This window comes from Rattus norvegicus, chromosome 5, assembly GCF_036323735.1.
Source record: "Rattus norvegicus strain BN/NHsdMcwi chromosome 5, GRCr8, whole genome shotgun sequence".
NCBI classification, from domain to species: Eukaryota; Metazoa; Chordata; class Mammalia; order Rodentia; family Muridae; genus Rattus; species Rattus norvegicus.
This window is the reverse complement of record NC_086023.1, coordinates 165,646,133-165,667,724: the sequence shown is the minus strand read 5'-3', so window position 1 is coordinate 165,667,724 and position 21,592 is coordinate 165,646,133. Positions and strand designations below refer to the sequence as shown.

The 21,592-nt window shown below is 52.9% G+C and overlaps 1 protein-coding gene and 1 pseudogene across 3 annotated transcripts in view; one reads left to right on the top strand and one right to left on the bottom strand.

Moving 5' to 3' along the window:
• Spsb1 (splA/ryanodine receptor domain and SOCS box containing 1) overlaps positions 1 to 21,592 on the top strand; it is a 60,228-nt gene that overhangs the window by 33,758 nt on the left and 4,878 nt on the right. Inside the window, exons 1-2 of one of the 3 annotated variants that reach the window (XM_008764258.4) lie at positions 13,428 to 13,611; positions 15,998 to 16,839. In XM_008764258.4, coding sequence (XP_008762480.1) covers positions 16,146 to 16,839 — 694 coding nt within the window. In that variant the 5' untranslated portion in view covers positions 13,428 to 13,611; positions 15,998 to 16,145. Of the gene's footprint in view, positions 1 to 13,427; positions 13,676 to 15,997; positions 16,840 to 21,592 lie in introns of those variants that run through there. The other 2 variants (NM_001107994.2, XM_006239462.5) reach the window with 2 other exon arrangements.
• Positions 2,665 to 13,422, bottom strand: LOC120103041 (uncharacterized; annotated as a pseudogene).

Sequence of the window (21,592 nt, the reverse complement as noted above, 5' to 3'; positions counted from 1 at the left end):
TTAATGGCAAGTCTTTTCGTCTGATGACGAGTTACTTAGGGGAGGGAGGGAGAGGAGGGGTTGGTGGATCATGGCTGGCAGGATCCGTGAAAACTGTGCCCACCCTCAGCCTACCCCCTGCCTGGCTGAGGTTTCTGGTGAGACCTTCTAGTGGGACATCACCCCTGCACCTGCCAAGCTTTCAAAAGTTTTGCAAACCTGGCTCAACGCTCCGTGCTGTGCTGGCCATGACTCTGCTGCTACTGGGGCTCCCGTGTGTTCCCTGTCTTTCTGAGTGGGGTTCAGAGAGGTCCTTAGGTCTTGGGAAACACTCAGAGACATAGGAAGGGAATGAGTTACCTATTGGCCTCCCACTGGCTTGTAGCCTCCAATCTTGGAGGGCCCTTAAACTGCTGGGCCGATGATTAGCCTGTAATTGTTCCCAGCAGTGAGGAGAGCGGCCTGTTAGGCCTTCGTGTTTGTTTTGCCTTCTGTGTTAGGCCAGTGGTAACCAAGGGCCGTTTCCCCTTGGTGACGGTGGAGCTGACTCCGGCCAGGACTGATCCACGCAGCTCAGGCACGGCAGGCCTGGGGACCTGTGTGACAGCCACATTCAGGACTATACCCAGATCTCAGCAGCCCGGTGCTTTCACTGTGCTCCAAATCCTACCCCCCTGGTGGTGAAGACCCACCAACTTTCCTCCTGGCTTTTCTCCAAGGCACTTGCCTGGAACATTCCAGAACTCTGGATTTTGTGGTAGGTGTTGGGAGACTGCGAGGCCACTTGCTGGCCGGCCGCATGTGGGTGGGTCTTGGACAGGCTCATGGATTTCAGCCAAGACGCAGGGTTGTGACTGACTGCCTGCCTAGGTTCCTGCAGGCCCGGGGTCCTGAGGTCATCCCAGGCAGAGATCCGAGGAGGAGATGGCTATGTGAGAGGCAGCTGCACACTGCTATGGACACCAACCAGGGAAGGCTCTGTGAGGGGTGGGGGACAGCCAGAGCAGACCTGGAGAGAAGGGCTGCAGCTGAGCGTGGTTTGTTCCAGGGCTGAGAATGGCTTTTAGCAGATATGGGGCCGGGAGGTCTCAGGGTCTGCCTGTCTGCCTGGAGTCTGGGATATTTGGAGTAGAGGAGCATGAAAGGATGGGTGAAGCCTGAGGTGGGCAGAGGGGAAGGCCTATGGGTGACTAGAGGAGCAGCCTGAGGTGCTATTCCCATGACTTGTTTTCCCAGATCCCTGTGACCACTGCCTTCTGTCAGGTGTAGGGACCACAGCCTGTTTTATGTGCCCCACCCTGCCCACCTCTATGGGTCTGGCAAAAGAGTCATAAAACATTGTCTGCCACCTCTGTCCCACAGTCAGTCGGTTGTGTTTTAGGATCAGCTTCCTGGAGGGGGATGAAGCCCTCCCTCTATGTAAAGCAGGGGTTCTCAACCTTCCAACCGCTGGGATCCTTTAATATAGTTCCTCCTGTTGTAGTGATCCCTCAACCATAACGTTATCTTTGTTGCTATTGTGTAACTATAATTTTGCTACAGTTACGAATCCCAATGTCTGTGTTTTCTGATTGCCTTTGGCAACCCCCTCCCCTGTGAAAGGATTGTTCAACCCCCAGGTTGAGAACCATTTCCTAGTATCTTTTTAATGTATTTCCTGTAAGCCTCTGACTCCCAAAGAGGCCACCGGACAGCCCCAACCCACCTGAGCATCGTCACCTGTGGCCAATCAGTGAGGAGCTAGGGTGGGACCCGAGCTCAGCATTTTCATCCAGTTCTAGCCTGCCGGACAGTCACAAGGTGTTGGGCAAGCCAGGTGACTGGTCCCCTCCTTTATAAAGTGACAGCTTGCCTGTGATGCGGCCACAGGCAGAATTTCCAGGCTGTCTGGTTTTCCGGTTTGAGGGCCTGGAGAGGGAGCTGTCAGTTGGGAGAGATGGGGTGCAGGGAGTGGGGCTGAGCTCCCTGTGCAACTTTCACACCGGTCTCTGCCACCAGTCCAGCTGCCTAGGCCATTAGGCCTCTGTGTTTCATTGTAGCTGCGTTGTGAAAATGCAGGTCCTGGCGGCTTGTTTGGTTGGCAGGTCTTGTCGGCTCAGCAGAAAAGAGAGGCTTTTGATATGGGAACGGAAACTCAGACAGCGGTAGAGCTCTGCAGCGCCTTTGGTAGGAGTGGGGAGTGTGGTCCAGCTCCAGCTGTGGAAATCTGAGTCCAGCAGGCGGGCAGGCAGGCTTGCAGCAGGGTTCTGAGGAGGGGTCTCCCACAACAGGTCTGGTGGCAACTGCACAGCTGTGATGTGCTGAGCCCTCCTGCGGCCCCTTCAGGAGGCAGGGAAGTGCTGGAAAGGCGACTTGCAAGCTGATGTTCTTATGTCCTGGGAAACCAGCCTGCTGAGGACCTACCTTTCTGACATGCCTAGCTGTTTATAGAGCTCTCTGCCAGCAAGGCGGGAGTGTGGAGTCTTGTGTATGTACCTGGGGTGGGAGGAGCTGGGCTAATTAAAGTGGCCAGTCCTGGCCTTGCTTATGTTCCTAGGCTGAGCTGACTGTTGGGACAAGCAGTCTCTTCCTTCTCTCCATCGGTTGCCATTCTGGGTCAGCCCGTTAAATGGCTATTCGGCCACTTTCCCCTGTTCCCCTTTCACGTTTTTCAAGAAGTGAGAACTGGAAAAGACGGTCCCCGGATCCAAATTGCTTTCCTAAGAAACTTCCATGATGCCCAGCTTTGGGCTGCCTCGCTTCAGGGAGCAGAGGAAGGGGAAGGGTCCCTCCTCTCCCAGACCCTGGGTGAAGTCCCCAGGGGCTCTGTGACTGTCACTGAGTTCAAGATGGCCCAAGGCAGCCACAGAGCTAAGTCACACCTCCAGACAGCTCTTCTTTGCCTAGATGACTGAGTTTGGGATAGGGGATGAATTTCCATGTCTGTGTCGAATCCTTGTCTCAAGAGACACACCCATCTGCTTGCTTTTCCCTCCCCCCACTAAACTGGAAATGTATGTCCAGTGTTGTCTGTTCAGTTGTTTTTAGTGTTGGTTGGCTGGCATGCCATGTGTGTAAGCATGTGCATGCCTATTGTGTGCCAAGAACTTTCTGGGGAGATGCAATGCACACACCTACTCACCCCACCTAGAGAGCACACCACAAAGTCCAACTTGATAAACCAGTAAGTTTTATTAGAGTTGCTTACAGGAATGTGGGTGAGGGGTTTCTTTTTTTTTTTTTTTTTTTGGTTCTTTTTTTCGGAGCTGGGGACCGAACCCAGGGCCTTGCGCTTCCTAGGCAAGCGCTCTACCACTGAGCTAAATCCCCAACCCCGGGTGAGGGGTTTCTTACAGGAGCAGAAATGACTCAGATACCTGCAGCACCAAAGCCCATCCTAGCACACGTGACAGTTCACAAAGCTGGGAACCTGAGCTCACTGCACAGCCTGCAGGTAGCACAGCAGGTTGGAGAGTGACCTTTCCAGGTGCCTAAATCTCTTCTGGGCAGTTGATCTGGACTCAGAGTGTTTGCATTTCAGCATTCTGAAATGGGGACTCTTGAGCTTTTATTGCTTACTCTGGCAGGGAGGGGCCTAGTGATTCTGGTCAGTTTCAGGGACTTCCTGAAGCCATTTTGAGTGGTTTGCCTTCCTGCTTAAGGAGCTTCCCTGCAGGGTGGAATGTTTGAATCTATGGAGGAAACAATGCCATGGAGCATGCATGAAGGTCATTTCTCTCCTACTATGAGGGTCACACTCAAACTCAGGTCCTCTGGCTTTCATCTCCCTGGCCCTGACTGTTTATTTAGTGTTGAGTTCTGGTAGGATCTACATTTTATCCTCTAAGCAACCAGTGAGTTTGGACCAACAATGGATAAGGGACCCAGAACTCAGAAAGCCGAGGAAGTAAGGTCACTGAGCTTATAGAGCAGAAGTCGACAACTGACAGCCCAACTCCAGACTTGGTTAAACCAGTCTCCCTTGATTGACCATGTTTCACGCAAGCCCAGCCCAGCTGGAAACGGTCTATGGGAAGCGACGGCACCTGTCTGAGGTGCTTGGGCTGTGCTCAATCTGTAAGTGGTAACGTTCCAAGAACACAGCACTTTGCCCATTAGAACCAGTCTGCCTGTGAACCAGGCCAGTCCGACGGAGCATCAGTGCATGGCTTCCAGGGTGTGGACAGGAGCCCTGTGGTGTAGTATTGCTGGCTAAGATAGCATCAGCAGGGGGAGCAAGCAGGAGCCGAGCTGCCAGGATGGTTTCCTGATATCAGAAAGTGGGGTCCTTGCCAATGCTTGGTGCCTCAGGCTATGGACCTGCTCTGTGAGAAAGTAGGCACTGGAGTGTGTGGGCAGGCCTCTGCCTACTGGGCTGGGCCCAGGCTCTGCCCTGGCAGCACTTCTCCCATGCCAGCATCCTTAGAGGACTGGAGTTTTGGGTGTGCTGGTCACCACTCCCCAGCCTCCTGTTAGGGCACAGGCGGGAGATAGAGGCACACATTCCAGATTTCTCCGGAGAAACTTGATCCACAGGTGCCTGCTCGGGGATGCAGGGCCACCAAGCCAAGATCAGCACTTTTGTCTTTTGCAGGGGGAAAAAAAATAATGTGTGGGTGCACGGACAGAGGATTGCAGCAACCAGACGCTCTCTAAGGCTCTTCACTCCCACATCTGAATACTATTAGTCGTGGCTGGTGTGAAACGCTGGCTGCGGGCCGGTGCTCAGTCAGCCAGGTCCCCGTAGGCTCTGGGTGTCCTTCAACCTTGCATCTCTGCCCTGCCCCCCCCTTTCATCCTGGGTGTCCAAAGGTACATGCTTCCGTTCGGTTGTGCTGCCTTAATGTCAGACAGCACAGGGTTAATTAACTTTGTGTGTATGTTTACCAGCGTGGCGGAGCACACGTCTGGAAGATGCATACCCGACAGGTGGGCCAGCCCACCTTAGTGTTAGCTGTCAGAAGCTATTTGTTTTGATTTTTTTTTCAATAAAGTTTTATTTTCCCAAATGTGCAGCTGATTGAATCTGTTCATTCATCTTCACCAGCAGCTGGGGCGTCCCCACCCTTTGTGTTTCTGGTGTCAACTACTTGGGCTCTGTGCTTTGAAGCCAGCTTCCTATGTCCTTCCCTGAGTAGCTCCCGAGGGGCTGCCCCCGGCCATGGGACCTCGGATCTCCAGTCTCCTGGAGGAGACCACAGCTGGAGTCCTATGCTATAGTTGGGAAGTTCTTAGAATTTGTCAGACGTAGCTTTGTCGAACAGGAGGAGGTTGTTTGGCTTGTCCCGAACTTTGCCTTTGGACCACTTCTTCTTTTTGGCCTTGCCACCAGATTTATTTACTGGGTCTTTGTCTTTTTGACTGACTTTCCAGCATCTTTCTTCTTCTTGTGCAGCATGGCGGAGCTCAGAGAGTAGTGTGAACCCCTGCAGCCTCCCAACTTTGCTTTTTGAGACAAGACCTCTTACTGGAGCCTAGGGCAAACTGAACAGGCCAGACTGGCTGGCCTTAGAATCCCCAGGGTTCTTCCCTGTACCCACTTCTGCAGAGCTGGGATTACAGGAATGTGCCACCATGTGTGGCTTTGTACGAGGGTTTGGGGGTTGAATGATGGTCTTCATGTTGTGGGCAAATGCTTGTTAAACTGATGTATTTCTGCAGTCCACACTAACCTATATGTTTAATAATTGCATTGTGTGTGTGTGTGTGTGTGTGTGTGTGTGTGTGTGTTTGCGGATGCATGTGTGTGTGTGTGCACATACATGCATACATACATGTGTATGCATGTGTGTGTGCTATGGTATACACAAGCAAAGGTCAAAGGACAACTTGGAATCAGTTCTCTCATTTAGGGGGGGTCCCATGATCAAATTCAGGTTGTCAGGCTTGGTGGCAAATGCCGTCTGCCATCTTGCCAAACCAATATTAATCTTTTTTAAAAAAGGACGGTTCGGTGGCACCTAGTACACACACACACACACACACACACACACACACACACACCACTTAGTTCCCAAACATTTGGGTCCCTTATCAGGGGGTCCTGTTTCTCCCTGTGCCCTTTTACTGCCCCCTCGCAATCTGCTTCGGTCTGACTGGATTCTCCTGATCTAGCCTTTCCACACGATGGGCTCACGGTCTGTGACCGTTTGTGTCTGGCTTCTCTCAGGTAGCAGAAGGTTTTCCAGGTCCAGTGCACCACCTAGGTGTGCTGCACTTTGTAAACCACACCAACTGTTAGTTACCCTTTGAGTCCGTGTACCTCTTGCCTCAACCTCGAAACAACAAGATGAGAAGACTTAAAAGCAGGGGACCCCCCGTTCACCCCTCGTGCTAAACACAGCATACTTTTATATTCCTGGTTCTTTGTTTGCCAGAGGATGACAGCTTCGATGTCGTTTTGGCTTGTTGAGATAAGGTTAGCCAACTTGCTATGTAGCCCAGGATAGCCTCCAACTCAAGAATCCCCCCCCCACTTCCACCTCTTTGCGCTGGAATTCCACGCATGAGCCGGCACCTTGCCAATAGCATTCTCGACAGGTGAACGGTAGTGTCTACCCATGCTCTGCCAAGAGGTCATAGTTCCCTCCTTGCTCTTACCTGCGTGTGACAAACTAGGACATGAGAATTTGCTCCCCGGAGCCTACCTACGGCTTGTCTGAAGCATAGGATTAATTCACCGGCCACCTTCGGACTTGCTGGGGCCTCCCCTTTAGAGGCCTCAGGACTTTCCAGGCTAATGGTCTTCGATCAAGAAGGCCAGACACAGATACAAGGGAGTTCCTGGAGGCTATAGGAAATTACCTGAGAAATTAAAGTCCCTGCTTTCCCCTGCTGCCTGTGAGACCTGCGGACTTGCCCTCTCCCAGGCCTTTTGTTGGTTCTCGGAAATCCCACCAGGGACCATGCGGAAGCTTCTCCCCAGTTCCTGTCAGACCCCTGTCCAAGGTCACCGGCAGCGGTCCTTTCTTTAGAAGTCTGTCTGACAAACTAGCCAGGCAAAAACTCTTCAGCACCTCAGCCTGCCTCTGTGAGGTGCGGAGACCAGGAGGGCTAGAGGCGGGTTAGTGGGATCTATGGCGTCTTCTATTAAAGGTGACTGTGAGGTGGGGATTCTGAGAGCCAAAGCTGTGAGGGTGAGAGCAAGCCACTTCCAGGTCACACCGTTAACGGGGAAATCTCAATCCCTTATGTGACTGTTCTTACACAGAACCCAGGTCAGCATTTAAAAACCAATGCAGGGATTAAAGTGCTGCTAGGAAAAACCACCCAGGTGCTGGGTGTGGTGTGACCTTTGGCTGCAAATGGCCACCATTGTATCTGCAGTCTAGAATAGTCTAGAAGGAAGGCAACTGTATGTATCTTGGTGCTTCTCTCTGGCTGTGGAGGAGAGAGAACTAACTATGCCTTCTCCATTTCCGTATTGTGACTTCTTCCCAGTGGCGTTTGAGATAGTTGGTATCAAGGTAGAATGCGAGGTTTCTGGAAAGCCATAGAGGGGTCGGGGAGGTGGTTCAGCAGATGGAGCGCTTGCCGCACGGCTGTGCAGGCTGCAGTTCAGATCTCTGGCACCCATGCAAATGCTGGGCTGCTGTGGTAGTCTGCCTGGAATCCCAGTGCATGGGAGGTGAGGAAGGACACCCCTTCTGCACAGTGGTTAGATGGGTCTCTGCACACTCACAGGGACATCACACACACACACACACACACACACCCCATAGCATAAACCCATTTAATATGGATCAGGGAGCCAGGTGTGATGGTGCACTCCTTTGATCCCAGTATTTGGGAGAACCAAGACGTACAGTTCCCAGGGGCTGCCCCTGCTGCCCCGCGTCACTTTGAGAACCAATCTCGAAAACGTGATTTCAGGCAACAACCATACAGCCTCTTCCCCTTCTGGATAGTTCGGGGGTGACTCCTGCTGCTGCTTTTTATCTAAGGGGTTCACATGACTGACTGAATTCAGGAGAGGTTAAGAGGGTGCTGTGCGAGGGGGCCTTCCGGTCCCTCTGCTTTTCTCATGCCCTGTGCGGGGGCATCTGTGTACGGTTTGTGTCTCCTCTCAGAGACAGCTGGGCAACAGGAATTATCTCTGTGAGCCATGGACCCATGACTTACCATGAGCACCTGTGCTCGCCGCTCACATTCCCTGTTTTGAGGGGTCCTTTAGAATTGAAAGAGACAGGGGGAAGGGGGGAGGCAGAGCTCTGCATGGATGATGCTTCTCCTGTGTGCTGGATGCTGTGAGTGGGTCAGGTGTACCCCAACCAAGCCCCTAATCCTCCCCCAGCACCTCCCTACTCTTGTTCCTGCTCCTTCTGACTGGGAACTGAGGTCTGCTTCTAGAAGTAATCATCTCTATGAGAGGACGTCAGGGCGATACCTGCTCCTATACTAGGCCTTGGGGCCCCAAAAGCTGAGCTTTGGCTTGATGTCGGGCTGAAAGCTATCTCAGACCTGTGTTAGCCGCCTCTAGGATCAGTCAGCCTGGAGCCAGCCCTGTGGGGAACCAGGCAAGAGGGACCCTAGGATTGCTTCCCTGGGGAGTCTTCTCCACACAGGAGTGACCACTTGGAGGCTGCAGGCACCTTCCCCCAGCACCCCATCTTCTGCTATCCTCTGGAGCTGATAAGGGTATAAGATACCAGGCAGCCAGGACCTGTCTCTGTGGGTTCCTTCAGTCTCCCCGCTTCAGCCTCCCTGCCTCTCCGATGCCTCTCTGATGCCTCTCCGATGCTGCCGTCGAAAGCACTCAGCTCTCTCTGTGCCAGCACTAGCAGCCCCATTTGTGACGACTCCCCCAGGCCGTGAGAACCAGTGGCCCAGAGTCTAGACTCTTCCCACTGTCACTAAGGTACGATGCCTCGTTGTGGCTGGCCGTGCTGTGGCAGAGCTTCTCTGAGTGAGTTGCAGACTGCGGCCCTCCAGCTCTAACTAGACTACAAGCTAACTGTTATTTTAATTTCTGGTCTCTGTATGAATGTCTCGCTGATTTCCCATGGGTGCGAAGCAACTGCTTCAAGCCCTTTCTGAAAGTGCAGTGAGTCATCCGGGTCCTTCTGTAGGTGTCTGTGGCAGGTGCATTTTGCTCTTTTGAAGTCAGAGGCTAGAGCTCTGGACTATTCGGGATTTTCTTTTCAAAATCGCCTCTCAGAACTTTCCAGAAGGTCTTGATACTCTCTGATGGTTCTAGGGCCAGAGACTTAATTTTGTCCCCCCACCTCCCGGCCTGAGAAGACCTCTCAAGTGACTGGAGTGGGAGATTATAGCCCCACCCCCACCCCCCCACCCCCGCCTGGAGTCCCATGGAAAATGACACCTTTGTTCTATAGCCCAGCTTGTGCTGCTGTGCGTCCTGAGCCCTCTCACCACCTAAGCCTCCCTGCCATCCGTGTTCCTCAGGCTGAAGGAAGCAGTGAACCCTAATGAGCAGGCCAAGCTGGGGCAGGCGGTCAGACGTAGCCCAGCCAGCCTGCAGAGGCTGCACTGTAACATAATAACAGGCTGTTCTGCCCCTGGCATATTGCTCTTGCAAAACCCGGGGCTGCAACCACCGAGGTGTAAGGCAGGGAGGCCACAGGAGGGAAGGAGCCTATTTGATCTTCAGGTGAAAGGAGGTTTTATAAATAGGTCACCTTGTTCCACATCCTGAATTTCATTCTTTCTCCCTCTTGTGTCAAAACAATGGTTTTACTGTTCTGGGGGTCAAGGGTACTGAGGGCGAGCGTAGCTTCAGGGCGTACTGAGGGCGTGTGTCTGCTTCTTCCCTGGTGGCCCTCCTCTGTCCACTCCCAGACACGGCCCCCCAGTCACCTTGGCAGTGCCTTCTACAGTCGAAGGCTAGTTTTCAGAAGAAGTGGGACTCTTGGGCCAAGCCATTTGAAAGCACTCTGGGGGAAGTGAGGTCTGAGGGGCTGTATCATTTGCTGAAGGAACATGGTAGGGTTCCAGGTGGATGCTGGCAAGTTCAGAAGTCCCAGCTGATCCAAGTGCTGGGAGTTGTCCCCTTAGATGTTTCCCTCTGAGGTCCCCATTCTTCCTCCTCGTCCTCTCTGGAGTTGGTCTGTTGAGGCCAGAGCAGCCCTGGGGACAGCATTACGTGGTCCTCGACAGGAGCAGAGCTCGAGTAGAACCCACCTGGCTAAGTTGTAGCCTAAAACAATGCGTTTGGGGCAAGTGGCAATAGATGATGGCTCCATTTTTCAGTGGACCGAGTAAGTTGGCGGCTTAGAAAGTGTGATGGCACGCTGGAGAATCGATCGCAGAAATAATAGTTTCTTTGAGTCGGCTTGGAGGCTTAACTGGCGTTCTCATCCTTGGTTCCGATTTTCTGTCAATCATGGACCTCAAAGAATCTAAAGTGAGCACGCCCTGTCTTTCCCAGTGCAGTATCCCAGGGTGGCCACTGTGAAGTGTTCCCTGTTTATTCTTCTGGGTCTTCCGCTGTGCTTGCTCCTTCAGAGATGGGAGCGCACGATGCACCTTCCTGTGGTCCGCTTTAACAGACTCGTGGTATGATTTTGCAGCCTATCTCAAGATGCCTCATTCCCAGGGCTTACACGGCGTGCAACGTCTTCATCCGAGTGCTCCTGTGTGTAGGCCTGGTGGGGGCGGTGAGCCTCTCACATAAGACTCCTGAAACAGTGTTTGGCACCTGGTTGGAGGTGTGCCGTGCCACCCCCCACCCCCATAGAGAAGGTTGTCCTGGTTGGGGGTCCTTTCTGCACACTAGCTGATAGTTCCCTGCCAAGCTCCTCTGTCCTCCATGATGTCTTGGATAACAATAAGGAGCCCTTGACTGAGGGTATAGAGAGCTGGCCACGGGAAGCCAAGGCTTCAGAAAGTTTCGATCTTGTTAGAACCAAGCTGTGCATTTGAAAGTCTATTACGGATGCCACCTTTGGAGGGTTCTGGGTGCCCCTGGCCATCTAATCTAAGCTTTCGCCCATAACCGTGGTTGCCTTTTGAAGTGAACCTGGAACTGAGTGGTGACCCCAACTCTGTGTGTGGTGAGAGTGGGGGAGGGGTGGGATTCCTTCCTTAAAGGAAGGCAGAAGACATTTAAACCACAGGGTGTAGTGTGGTCTGGCGGATGCAGACACCCTTTGCTTAGTTTCTGAACTTCTGATCTGATTCACTGTAACGTAAAGAAATAGAAAGTGAGGAGTGCGTGTGCCTGTGCCTGTGCATGTCTGTCTGAGTGTGCCTGTGCGTGCGTGTGCCTGCACATGTGTGTGTCCTGTGCACGTGCATGTGTGTGCATGCATGTGTGTGCCTGTGCACGTGTGTGTGCCTGTGCATATGTATGCCTCTGTGTGTGTGTGCGTGTGCGTGTGCATGTGCATGCGCATGTATGTGTGTGTCTGAACTGGCCTGTCAGGGTCAGACATCAGCCCTCAGGGCCAGTACCTTTGCTCTTGCCTGCAGTGCTCGTGGCTCTGCTTCCTGTCTGTGTTTTTCTTACCCACCCCACCCTCCAGCCAGAGATAGGAAGGTCCCACCGTGTTCTTGGGGCTAGGTTTCTTCCATTCCCAGGCTGTGACCGGTGTGTGCCAAGTGGAGCAGGGATTGAGCTGGGATCCAAAGAGCAGGAAGGTGAGAACTGAAGAAAGAAGACTGGGGTGCGCCCAGGACACCCCCCTCTCGGCCTTGGGATCTGTCCCAGGCTTAGCCCCTTATCCACCGGTGTGCTTAGGTTCAGCCACACATCCCTAACAAGAGAGCAGGACAGCCAGTGGCATCGGTGGCGGTGGAGGAGGGACCGGCCTCCATCTGAGAAGCTGCTTCCATGGCATTTCCTGAGTAAATTGTCCAGGTAGCTGTCACACTGCAGAGCCCCTGCCACTCACTGCTCTTGACTCTAGAACAAGAACTTAGACTCCAAACAAGAGATAGTTCTCTTCTGTGACTCACCAAGTTCTAGTCTATTGTGCAAAGAATATCCTTTCTGTCATAAGCAGTCCACTCACCCTTTGCCAATGCTTCCCCACAACCCCCTCCCAACCCCACCCCCGCTGTCCTTGGTTGATCTTTAATCTGATTTTACCTGGAGATAAACATGGCTGAGAGGATGACTGGGCATATTCCCTGATGCCCAATCAGAGTAACAGACCTGCACTTAGTACACACACACACACACACACACACACACACACACATACACGCGCGCGCACGTGAATACAGACACATGCACACACAACGTGCACATGTATACTTGTGTACACAGTCTCTTAGCTGGGACACTTTGCTGCACAGGAACTGTGATGTAGTAGTGACACTCACTGTACGTCTCCTCGGCCCTCTCTTGGGAGCGTTGCTGGCCCTTGGGAATCGCCAACATTGTAATGTATGACAGCTGACAAAGGCAGCCCTAGGGACCGAACACAGTGGGACATGTTCAGGATTTGGGGTGGGCAGAGTTTGGTAGGGCGAGTGGGGTGCTGTCCACTAGGGCTTTGTTTGGGGATTAGCTTGTCTTGAGGATGCCCAGCAGGTGCTGTGAGGTGACAAATGCCAGAGTTCACTTTCTGAGCGTGAGACTAAGGGACTCAAGTAGGGGCCACCGACTTTAGGCTTCTGACCTGTTCTTCCACTTCAGTGACCACTGACGTCACTCCGCTCAGTGGTACCCCTGTGCCCACGGGCGTGTATCTATGTAGGCACCTGTGGGTGCCGTGACTGATGGGGTGTGGTGATGGCAGACCAGCCCTGTGGGCTTCCCGCTGTCTAGTTTCAGACAACCAACACATAACCGCTCCCTTCCCACCCTTCGTGATTTGGTGGCTCTTGTGTAGGGATGAGGGCTGAGCCCTCCCACCTCTCCGAGGCTCGCCGACTGCTCCCCAAGAACCTCAGGCCCCAGCTCTCATGTGGCACATTTGAACTGGGTCTAGCCTGAGAATAGCAGGAGATGGAACTGTTTTTCTTACCCACCCCACTGGTGAGCCAGAGCCAGCATCTGAACTGGGTCCCCTACTTCCTGTTCACAACACCCACTGTTAGTCCTTACTGGCTCAACGAAGCCTGTCCTGTCCAGTGTTAACCGCAGCTGTGAAGACCCGCCCGTGTCCCTGTCACTCAGCACACACGGATGGCACCCACCCACCCCACCCTGAGCGCCACATCCAGGTATTTTGGAAGAGCAGGTCAGCAGCTTCTCACAGTTATATAAGAGGGGTCAGTCAGCAAACTATGGCTATGGGCTAAATCCAACCTCTGTTTTCTTCAAGTATTATTGGACATAGCCACACCCATTTATTTACACACTGTCTGAGAAGCCTAAAATATTTACTATCTGGTCATTCACGAAGCAAACTCTCTGACCTCTGGTTTAGTGGATTCCTTAACCTTGGTCTTGTGCGGGATGGCATTCCAGTGCTTGGGTCACAGCCAGAGACAGTGTTCCTGCGTCGGGCCAGGTGTGGTAACCAGGAAGATTGGCTCACAGTGACCTTTGTCCAGTGAACGAGCACATTCTAGAACATCAGAAGTAAAATGCCAGTTGTGCCAAGCCCTCTCTAGAACGTTGTCTCCACTGAGTTTCAGATAAGCATGTGACGCACGGGCGGCACCCACGTTGTAGATGAACAGAGGGAAACTGGGACAAACCAAAATCGAATCGTAGTCGGTGTACAAGGCACGGTGTCCTGAGTGAGTTTGGGAGCCTTGGAGACAGGTCTGGGGACATGCCCTGCGGGCTACAGCCCAGGGAGAGGTGAGAACGGGAGGGTACATCTGCAGGGGCGTGTCTTTAAAAGCTAATTTATCTTTAAATTATGTGTGGGGCGGGGCCTGAGTGTAGGTGCCCTCAGGGGCCAGAGGCTCCAGCTTTGCTGAACCACCTGGTGTTGGGGTCCTCGGCAAGAGCAGTGTTTACTTCTAACCTCTGAGGCATCTTTCTAGCTGCCTGCACGGGCACAGTTTAAAGTGGAGGGGAGGAGGGAAGAGGCATGACATGGGCACGCTTACCTAGGCTAGGAGGTGGCCTAGCTGTGGACAGTAGAACAGTGTCATCTTCAGCCAACAACCTGGACACACAGGAAAGATGAGTCAAGAGTGACTCCAGGCTTGCCATGGCAACCGACCACTCAGAAGGTGACTCAGATGATGGGATGGTGGGACACGTACAACAGTGCTTGGACCATGTCCCCTGGCCTGCCCTTATGAGAGAATCATTCCACAGTACTGTGGACACTTCAACTTGGGCCAGCCAGTCCTCTCTCCAGTTCCGTCTTCCCACACCTTCCGTCCAGTGGACACGCACTGTTCATACATAGCCTTTCCGTGCCTGGGCTCTCGTCTTCCTATCAGAGAGGGACGCAGCTCAGCAGAGCAGGGCGTTGGTGAACTGACTGTGCTGTATACAGGCCTTTGGTAGCATCTTAGAACTAGGAGAGCTTGTGGGGCTGACCGGGACAGGGAATGGATGCTCTACCCTGAGGTAACTTTTTTGGTGGTTCTTTCTAAGGCTACTAGGAGATCTCCTCTGATATCTGCCTTATGTTTGCCTGTTTCAGCCTTCCCAAAGCTGTTCGGTGGTGACAGAGTGAGATCCACGATTCCCTCAGGGGCTGGCAGGTTGAGTGCTGGCCTGGTAAACATCAGCTTCTACACCTGCGTGCTGTGGTGGTGAAGTTGAATAGTTCGTAATCTGGTCCATAAAGCCCAAGACAGTTAGTGTGGAGTTTTTGCACATAGAATTTGCTTGTTTCTGGTGTTCATTTGATTTCTGCTGCAATGATAAAAACATTCTGACGAGGAGCAATTTGGGCGAGGAAAAGGTTTTACTCCAGCTTACAGGTTGCACTCTTGTCATTGAAAGAAGTCAGGGCAGTAACTCAGGGAGCTTGAAGTAAAAATGACAGGCGATTCATTAATTGAACCAGCAACATGAGGCTCCGGGTCCAAAAGAGTTTTTTATAAGGTGATGGCAGACCAGCCCTGTGGGCTTCCCGCTGTCTAGTTTCAGCCTACAAGGCAACCAACACATAACCGCTCCCTTCCCACCCTTCGTGATTTGGTGGCTCTTGGGTAGGGATGAGGGCTGAGCCCTCCCACCTCTGCTGTTTTCCACCATCCAAGGCTAGACATCGACAGGTGGAGAAAGAATTGTCAGCCTTCCTCTCCAGCCTCCTCTTCCTCATCTCTACACCCACCGGAGGTCAAGTAGACAGATGCCCTGAGGTGTCCCCTCTGGTTCTGCTTCCCATCCTCCCTAACATATCCGAGGCATGGTGAAGCCAGAGGGGAAAGAGCTAGGCCTCCCTACTACGAGGCTGTAGCAGGAAGACTCGGGTGAAGCGTTGTCTTCTAGTTGATCATCTGCAGGTTAGCCCAGAACCATGTGAGGGTTAGTGGATGACCCTTGCCTCATCTATGACCATCCGAATCCAGGATCCAGCCCAGGGGCCCCTGTGGAAACCCTTGTCAGCTCAGGTTCAGGCAGAGTAAGGACCTGACTAGGAGTTGCTGAGGCCTCTGGGCTGTAGAGCCTGGTTGAGTGTGCATGCATTTTGTACGTTGAACTGTGATCTACATCAGTGTTCCCTCCCTTGGGCCACTTGATGTCATGACTCTGAGAGTGACTATGCTGGAGGAGAAAAGGGAAGGCTGAGTGTGCTGTCTTCATCTGCCTGTGCTGTGGTTTGCATTCTATACAGGGAAGAGGGGAGAGAGGGGAGCAAGAAGGTGTCAGTGAGCTGAGGCTCACTCCGGGGTCTATGCTGTCGCCTTGGCCTTCTGACTGTGAAAAGCCAACTAGGAGCCCAACCAGCATCCCCCAGTCTCAGACTGGCCCAGAACATTGAGGGCAGTTCCAAGTTCCTAAGCCCACTTCTACCTCTCCACCCCAGACCATGGGGAGATGGCCTCTTTCCTTTTGTGACAACAGAGCCTCAGGGACAGGGGCATTTCATTCTGTATCAGGGTTCCAAGCTGCTGAGATGTATTGGGGTGTGTGCTTCCACATTTCTCTTTAATCTTCCCCCCTGCTGTTGCACCCCAGCTCACCCTCTCTGTTTTTCTTTCCACCCACTAGGCAATACAGAGCGCTTCACAACCTTTGGAAATCGCCTAGCAACCTCCCTTAGGGGTTCTGTGTGGCCCTGACTAGAAATCTGGAATCAACGCCCCAAGATTGATGAGTTTGCCTTGGGAGTCAGTGAAAAGGTGAAAGAAAGGCCAACATGGGTCAAAAGGTGACGGGAGGGATCAAGACTGTGGACATGCGGGACCCCACATACCGACCTCTAAAGCAGGAGCTCCAGGGTTTGGATTATTGCAAGCCCACCCGGCTGGACCTGCTGCTCGACATGCCCCCCGTGTCCTACGATGTCCAGCTGCTCCACTCCTGGAACAACAATGACCGTTCGCTCAACGTCTTTGTGAAGGAAGATGACAAGTTGATCTTTCACCGGCATCCGGTGGCCCAGAGCACGGACGCCATCAGGGGCAAAGTTGGGTACACACGTGGACTACACGTATGGCAGATCACATGGGCCATGAGGCAACGAGGCACGCATGCCGTGGTGGGGGTGGCCACAGCAGACGCCCCTTTGCATTCTGTTGGGTACACAACCCTTGTAGGAAATAACCATGAATCCTGGGGCTGGGACCTGGGGCGTAACCGTCTCTACCACGACGGCAAGAACCAGCCAAGTAAAACATACCCAGCCTTCCTGGAGCCAGATGAGACTTTCATTGTCCCAGACTCCTTCCTTGTGGCCCTGGACATGGATGATGGGACCTTGAGTTTCATCGTGGATGGACAGTACATGGGAGTGGCTTTCCGGGGACTCAAGGGTAAAAAGCTGTATCCTGTAGTGAGTGCCGTCTGGGGCCACTGTGAGATCCGCATGCGCTACGTGAACGGACTTGATCGTAAGTGTTCCCTACTTTGTCTAAAACAGTGCCATCCACCATGTCCCTGTGGTCCTGGCTAGCTTATGTAGTTATTGGATTTAAAATATCTTTAAGTAGGTAGCCCAGTGTTTATAGATCCTCGCAGGTGATTTTTTGACCTATACCTGGTTAAATGAGAAAGTCTATCTAGAGCCTGCAGGAGTACCTGGCAGTGCTTCAGGAATATATAAAAGATGGATGGGTAGATGGATGGATAATGGACGGATGGACAGACGGATGGACGAATGGATGGATGGATAGATGGATGGATAATGGATGGATTGATGAATGGCACATGGATGGATGATGGATGGGTGGATGGATGATGAATGGATAGTGGATGGAAGATGGATAATGATGGATGGGTGGATGGATGATGGATTGATGGATGGATGATGAATTGCTGGATGATGGATGGATGATAGATTGATGGATGATGGGTGGATGATGGATGGGAGGATGATGGATGGATGGATAGATGATGGATGGATTGATGGATGGATGGGAGGATGGGTGGATGATGGATGGATTGATGGATGGATGATGGATGGATGATGGATGATGGATGGGTGGATGATGGATGGGTGGATGGTGGATGGTGGATGATGGATGATGGATGGGTGGATGGTGGATGATGGATGGGTGGATGGTGGATGATGGATGGGTGGATGGTGGATGATGGATGGGTGGATGATGGATGGGTGGGTGGATGGTGGATGGTGGATGATGGATGGGTGGATGATGGATGGGTGGATGATGGATGGGTGGATGGTGGATGGTGGATGATGGATGATGGATGGGTGGATGGTGGATGATGGATGGGTGGATGGTGGATGATGGATGGGTGGATGATGGATGGGTGGGTGGATGGTGGATGGTGGATGATGGATGGGTGGATGATGGATGATGGATGGATGGATGATGGATGGGTGGATGATGGATGGGTGGATGATGGATGGGTGGATGATGGATGGGTGGATGGTGGATGATGGATGGGTGGATGATGGATGGGTGGATGGTGGATGGTGGATGATGGATGATGGATGGGTGGATGGTGGATGATGGATGGGTGGATGATGGATGATGGATGGGTGGATGATGGATGGGTGGATGGGTGGATGATGGATGGGTGGATGATGGATGGGTGGATGGGTGGATGATGAATGGATGGATGATGGATGGGTGGATGATGGATGGGTGGATGATGGATGGGTGGATGGGTGGATGGATGGATGGGTGGATGATGGATGGGTGGATGATGGATGGGTGGATGATGGATGGGTGGATGGGTGGATGATGGATGGGTAGATGATGGATGGGTGGATGATGGATGGGTGGATGATGGATGGGTGGATGGGTGGATGGATGGATGGGTGGATGATGGATGGGTGGATGATGGATGGGTGGATGATGGATGGGTGGATGGGTGGATGATGGATGGGTAGATGATGGATGGGTGGATGATGGATGGGTGGATGATGGATGGGTGGATGATGAATGGGTGGATGGGTGGATGATAGATGGGTGGATGATGGATGGGTGGATGATGGATGGGTGGATGGGTGGATGATGGATGGGTAGATGATGGATGGGTAGATGATAGATGGGTGGATGATGGATAGGTGGATGATGGATGGGTGGATGATGGATGGGTGAATGATGGATGGGTGGATGGGTGGATGGGTGGATGATGGATGGAGAAATCAGATGACTGGATGAATAGGTGATGGATGGGATAATGAATAGATAGATGAATGAATGAATGGATGAATGGTTTTTATTATTCTCTGGCTAACATGCTTCCAGCCTTGAACTGTAGTTGACTGTGTTCCAGCACAGTAGCATCAGCAAGCTGAGCTTTGTAGCCTTAGGGATGCTCTGGTCTGTTAGACAAGTGAAACCCAGGGATCTCTCCCAATCATGACCCAGATTCTGTCATTCTGTCTGTCTGTCTGTTTCTCTTTCTCTTCCCCTCTCCCCCATCCCCCTAGAGCTAGACACTCCATTGCACCATCATCTTGAGAAGGACTTGCTTAGTCTCGGAGTGTGGACACTGCTGAGTCAGCAATGACTTCTGTCTGTCCCTTTGGAAATGGGCGTGGCCTTTGTGTTGAAATGGCTTGTGTGCAGCAACACCATGCTGGTGGCAGATCCAGGTCCATGACAGCCCTGCATGAGTGGGGATGGGAAGCCGTGTTAGCAGGAGTCCTAGTGCTCCAGACCCATCTACCTCCATGCCAGGTCCCCTCTCATTTCCCACAAGGGCCTCTCCTGTAGTCTATAGGTCCATCTCCATAGAGGATGAGCCAGGAAACGTTAGCCGTCCATGGCTGTTTTTAGGGGCAGGTTTGGCCTAGCACTCCAAATCCCGGCCCCAATCTGTGTTTTGTGATAGACGTGGCTCTCGCAGATGTCAGGAGCACAGACGTGACCACCCTACGTATAACCCTTCAGGATTCCCCAGTCTGCCTCGGCCCTCCCTGGAGTCCATCTCTGAAAGGCTCTGGAATGTAGTCAGGCATGTGAGCTAACTCCTAAATCTTCTCAGAAGTCTTTCCCTTTTCCATACTCACGGCTTGGAACCACTTGTTGTGTGGAGGCATCTGTAGTCAGAGTCCCCACCTGCTCAGCCAGCCAGACGGTATGGCAATCGTGGCAGATGTGGCCAAGTATGCACCTCAAAGGGAACTGACTCAGACCTGGACCAGGGAACCTGCAGAGCAAGTTCTGTGGTTCCGTCTCCCTCCGTTACAGAAACAAGTAGCATAAGCCCACAGCCGACTCTCAGGCATGGCCAGACTCCTGCACACAGGTGTCCGGGGCTTAGGTTCAAAGGGAGCCCTGGCTCTGGGTCAGCCTCCCTCCTCCCTTTCAGAGGAATGCTCAGTACCCAGAGAGGTTTATGCACCCTCATGGCAGAGTGGCAGATGGGGGGATAGATGTCTTACAAGGATCCTTTGGCTTATGGTAGGCAACGATGGCTGCCATGACAGTTGTCCAGGCAAGAGATGACTAGGTCTGAGGCAAGGCAAGAGCTATAGAGGTGGTAGAGGCTGCCAGATTCTAGACTGCACAGCTCAGGAGATTGTGTGTAAGAAATGAAAGGCTAGTGAGGCTTTGACTCCAGGTGTTCCGCCTGAGCAGGTTGAAGGGTATAGCCACCATCAGAGAGCTGTGAAAGCTGAGGGGAGAAGCGTGTAGACGTTGAAATTAGTCCAGGTGGGCCCACACATCGCCTGAGACACAGGGGCTAGCAGAGGAGTTCGCCCATGTACAGAGGGCTTTGAGAGCAGCCACTCTTGACTGGGAGTGTCGCTTAAGGGTAGTAGGCTTGCCTTGCATGCAGAAGGTCCCAGGATTCATCCCCAGCCCGCTAAAATAAGAAACATCCCATGGCCCTGGATGAGAGCACACAGAAGGATGGGGAGAGCTAGGTTTGAGAGCGGAGGTTGGACCCTGTTAGAAGCGGGAGGCCCAGGAGAAGCAGGCCATGTGTCCAGAGGGTCCCAAGAGATGGTACTGGGTGCCAAGGGAAGACGAAGTAATGACAGGTCAAGAACGCCGACAGCTGCCTTGGCAACCAGACGGCTGCGAGTGACCTTGCCAGGGGTCATCTGGGTGGATCAGGGCTAAGTCCTGAGGCCTGATGGAGGAAACAGGATGCTATCTGTCCCAGTTCGGGAGGCCAGATGTCTGAGACCGAGCTGTCAACAGGGTTGGAGCTCCCAGAGGCTCTGGGGGAGAATTGGTTCCCTGAGGCCAGCAGGCCTGGTGTCTGCTGCTCCTCACCCGCTTCCTGCCTCTCTCTGCTCCTGGCCAGTTGTGGTGTATCTGTCCTCTCCCCCACCCACCCCCTCCCCACTCCCACGTTGTTCTCTGGCTGCCTCGCCACAATGGTACCTTCTCAGTGTTCCCCGGTTCAGTGCTCTGGGGAAACTGGTTACCCTACCCCTGCCCAGGATGCCCTTCAGGGAGTGTCACACGACTAAGGAGAAGTGACACCCTCTCTCAGAAACGCTGGCCTCATGAGGACCCCTCTCCCTCCCCTTCTCCCCTCCCCCAAAAGCCTTGTGTTTTTGAAGCTTAGTTTGAGTCAGATCTTTTTCAGGGTACCACAGGTTAGGGCTCCAGGGCTGTGCAGAGCCTCCTAGATCTTGAGGAAGCTGTTCCTCTTAGAAATGCAGAAGTTGGCATGGGGGCTCTCCCAGGTCCTCAACCTTCTGCTCCTGGAAACGGTGTCTGGTTAACTTCCTGGTGTCTTCGCTGCACATTCTGCTCCATCTCCTCTGCCATTCACATAGAAATCAGCGGCCCACCTTGGCCTCCCGAGGTGAGCATGCATAGCCAGTGATTCCAGACATCAGGACGCAAAGCCACCAGCTCAGTGGACCAGCAGCGGACACTTGGAAAGGGCAGGGAGCAAGCCTATAGTCTTGGCCAGAAGGACTGAGTGGGAGCGACCCTCCTGGGTCTTGTGGTGACCAACTGAAATTGACGCAGTGGGCTGTGTGTCTGTCTGCATGGCCCGTGCGTTCTTGTCTCTCTCTGCCCAGGGTTTGAGAAGCAGGCAGACCTCAGCCCTGCGTACTGTTGTTTCTCCCCCTATGAGGATGGGGAACTGTTCGTTCTCGTTAGCAGAGTGGCTGGCTTACTCCGATTATATTTTCAACTCTTAATGCATCCCTACAGCCATTCCCCTCCCGTAGCTGGTCCTAGAAGGCCGCACAACCCA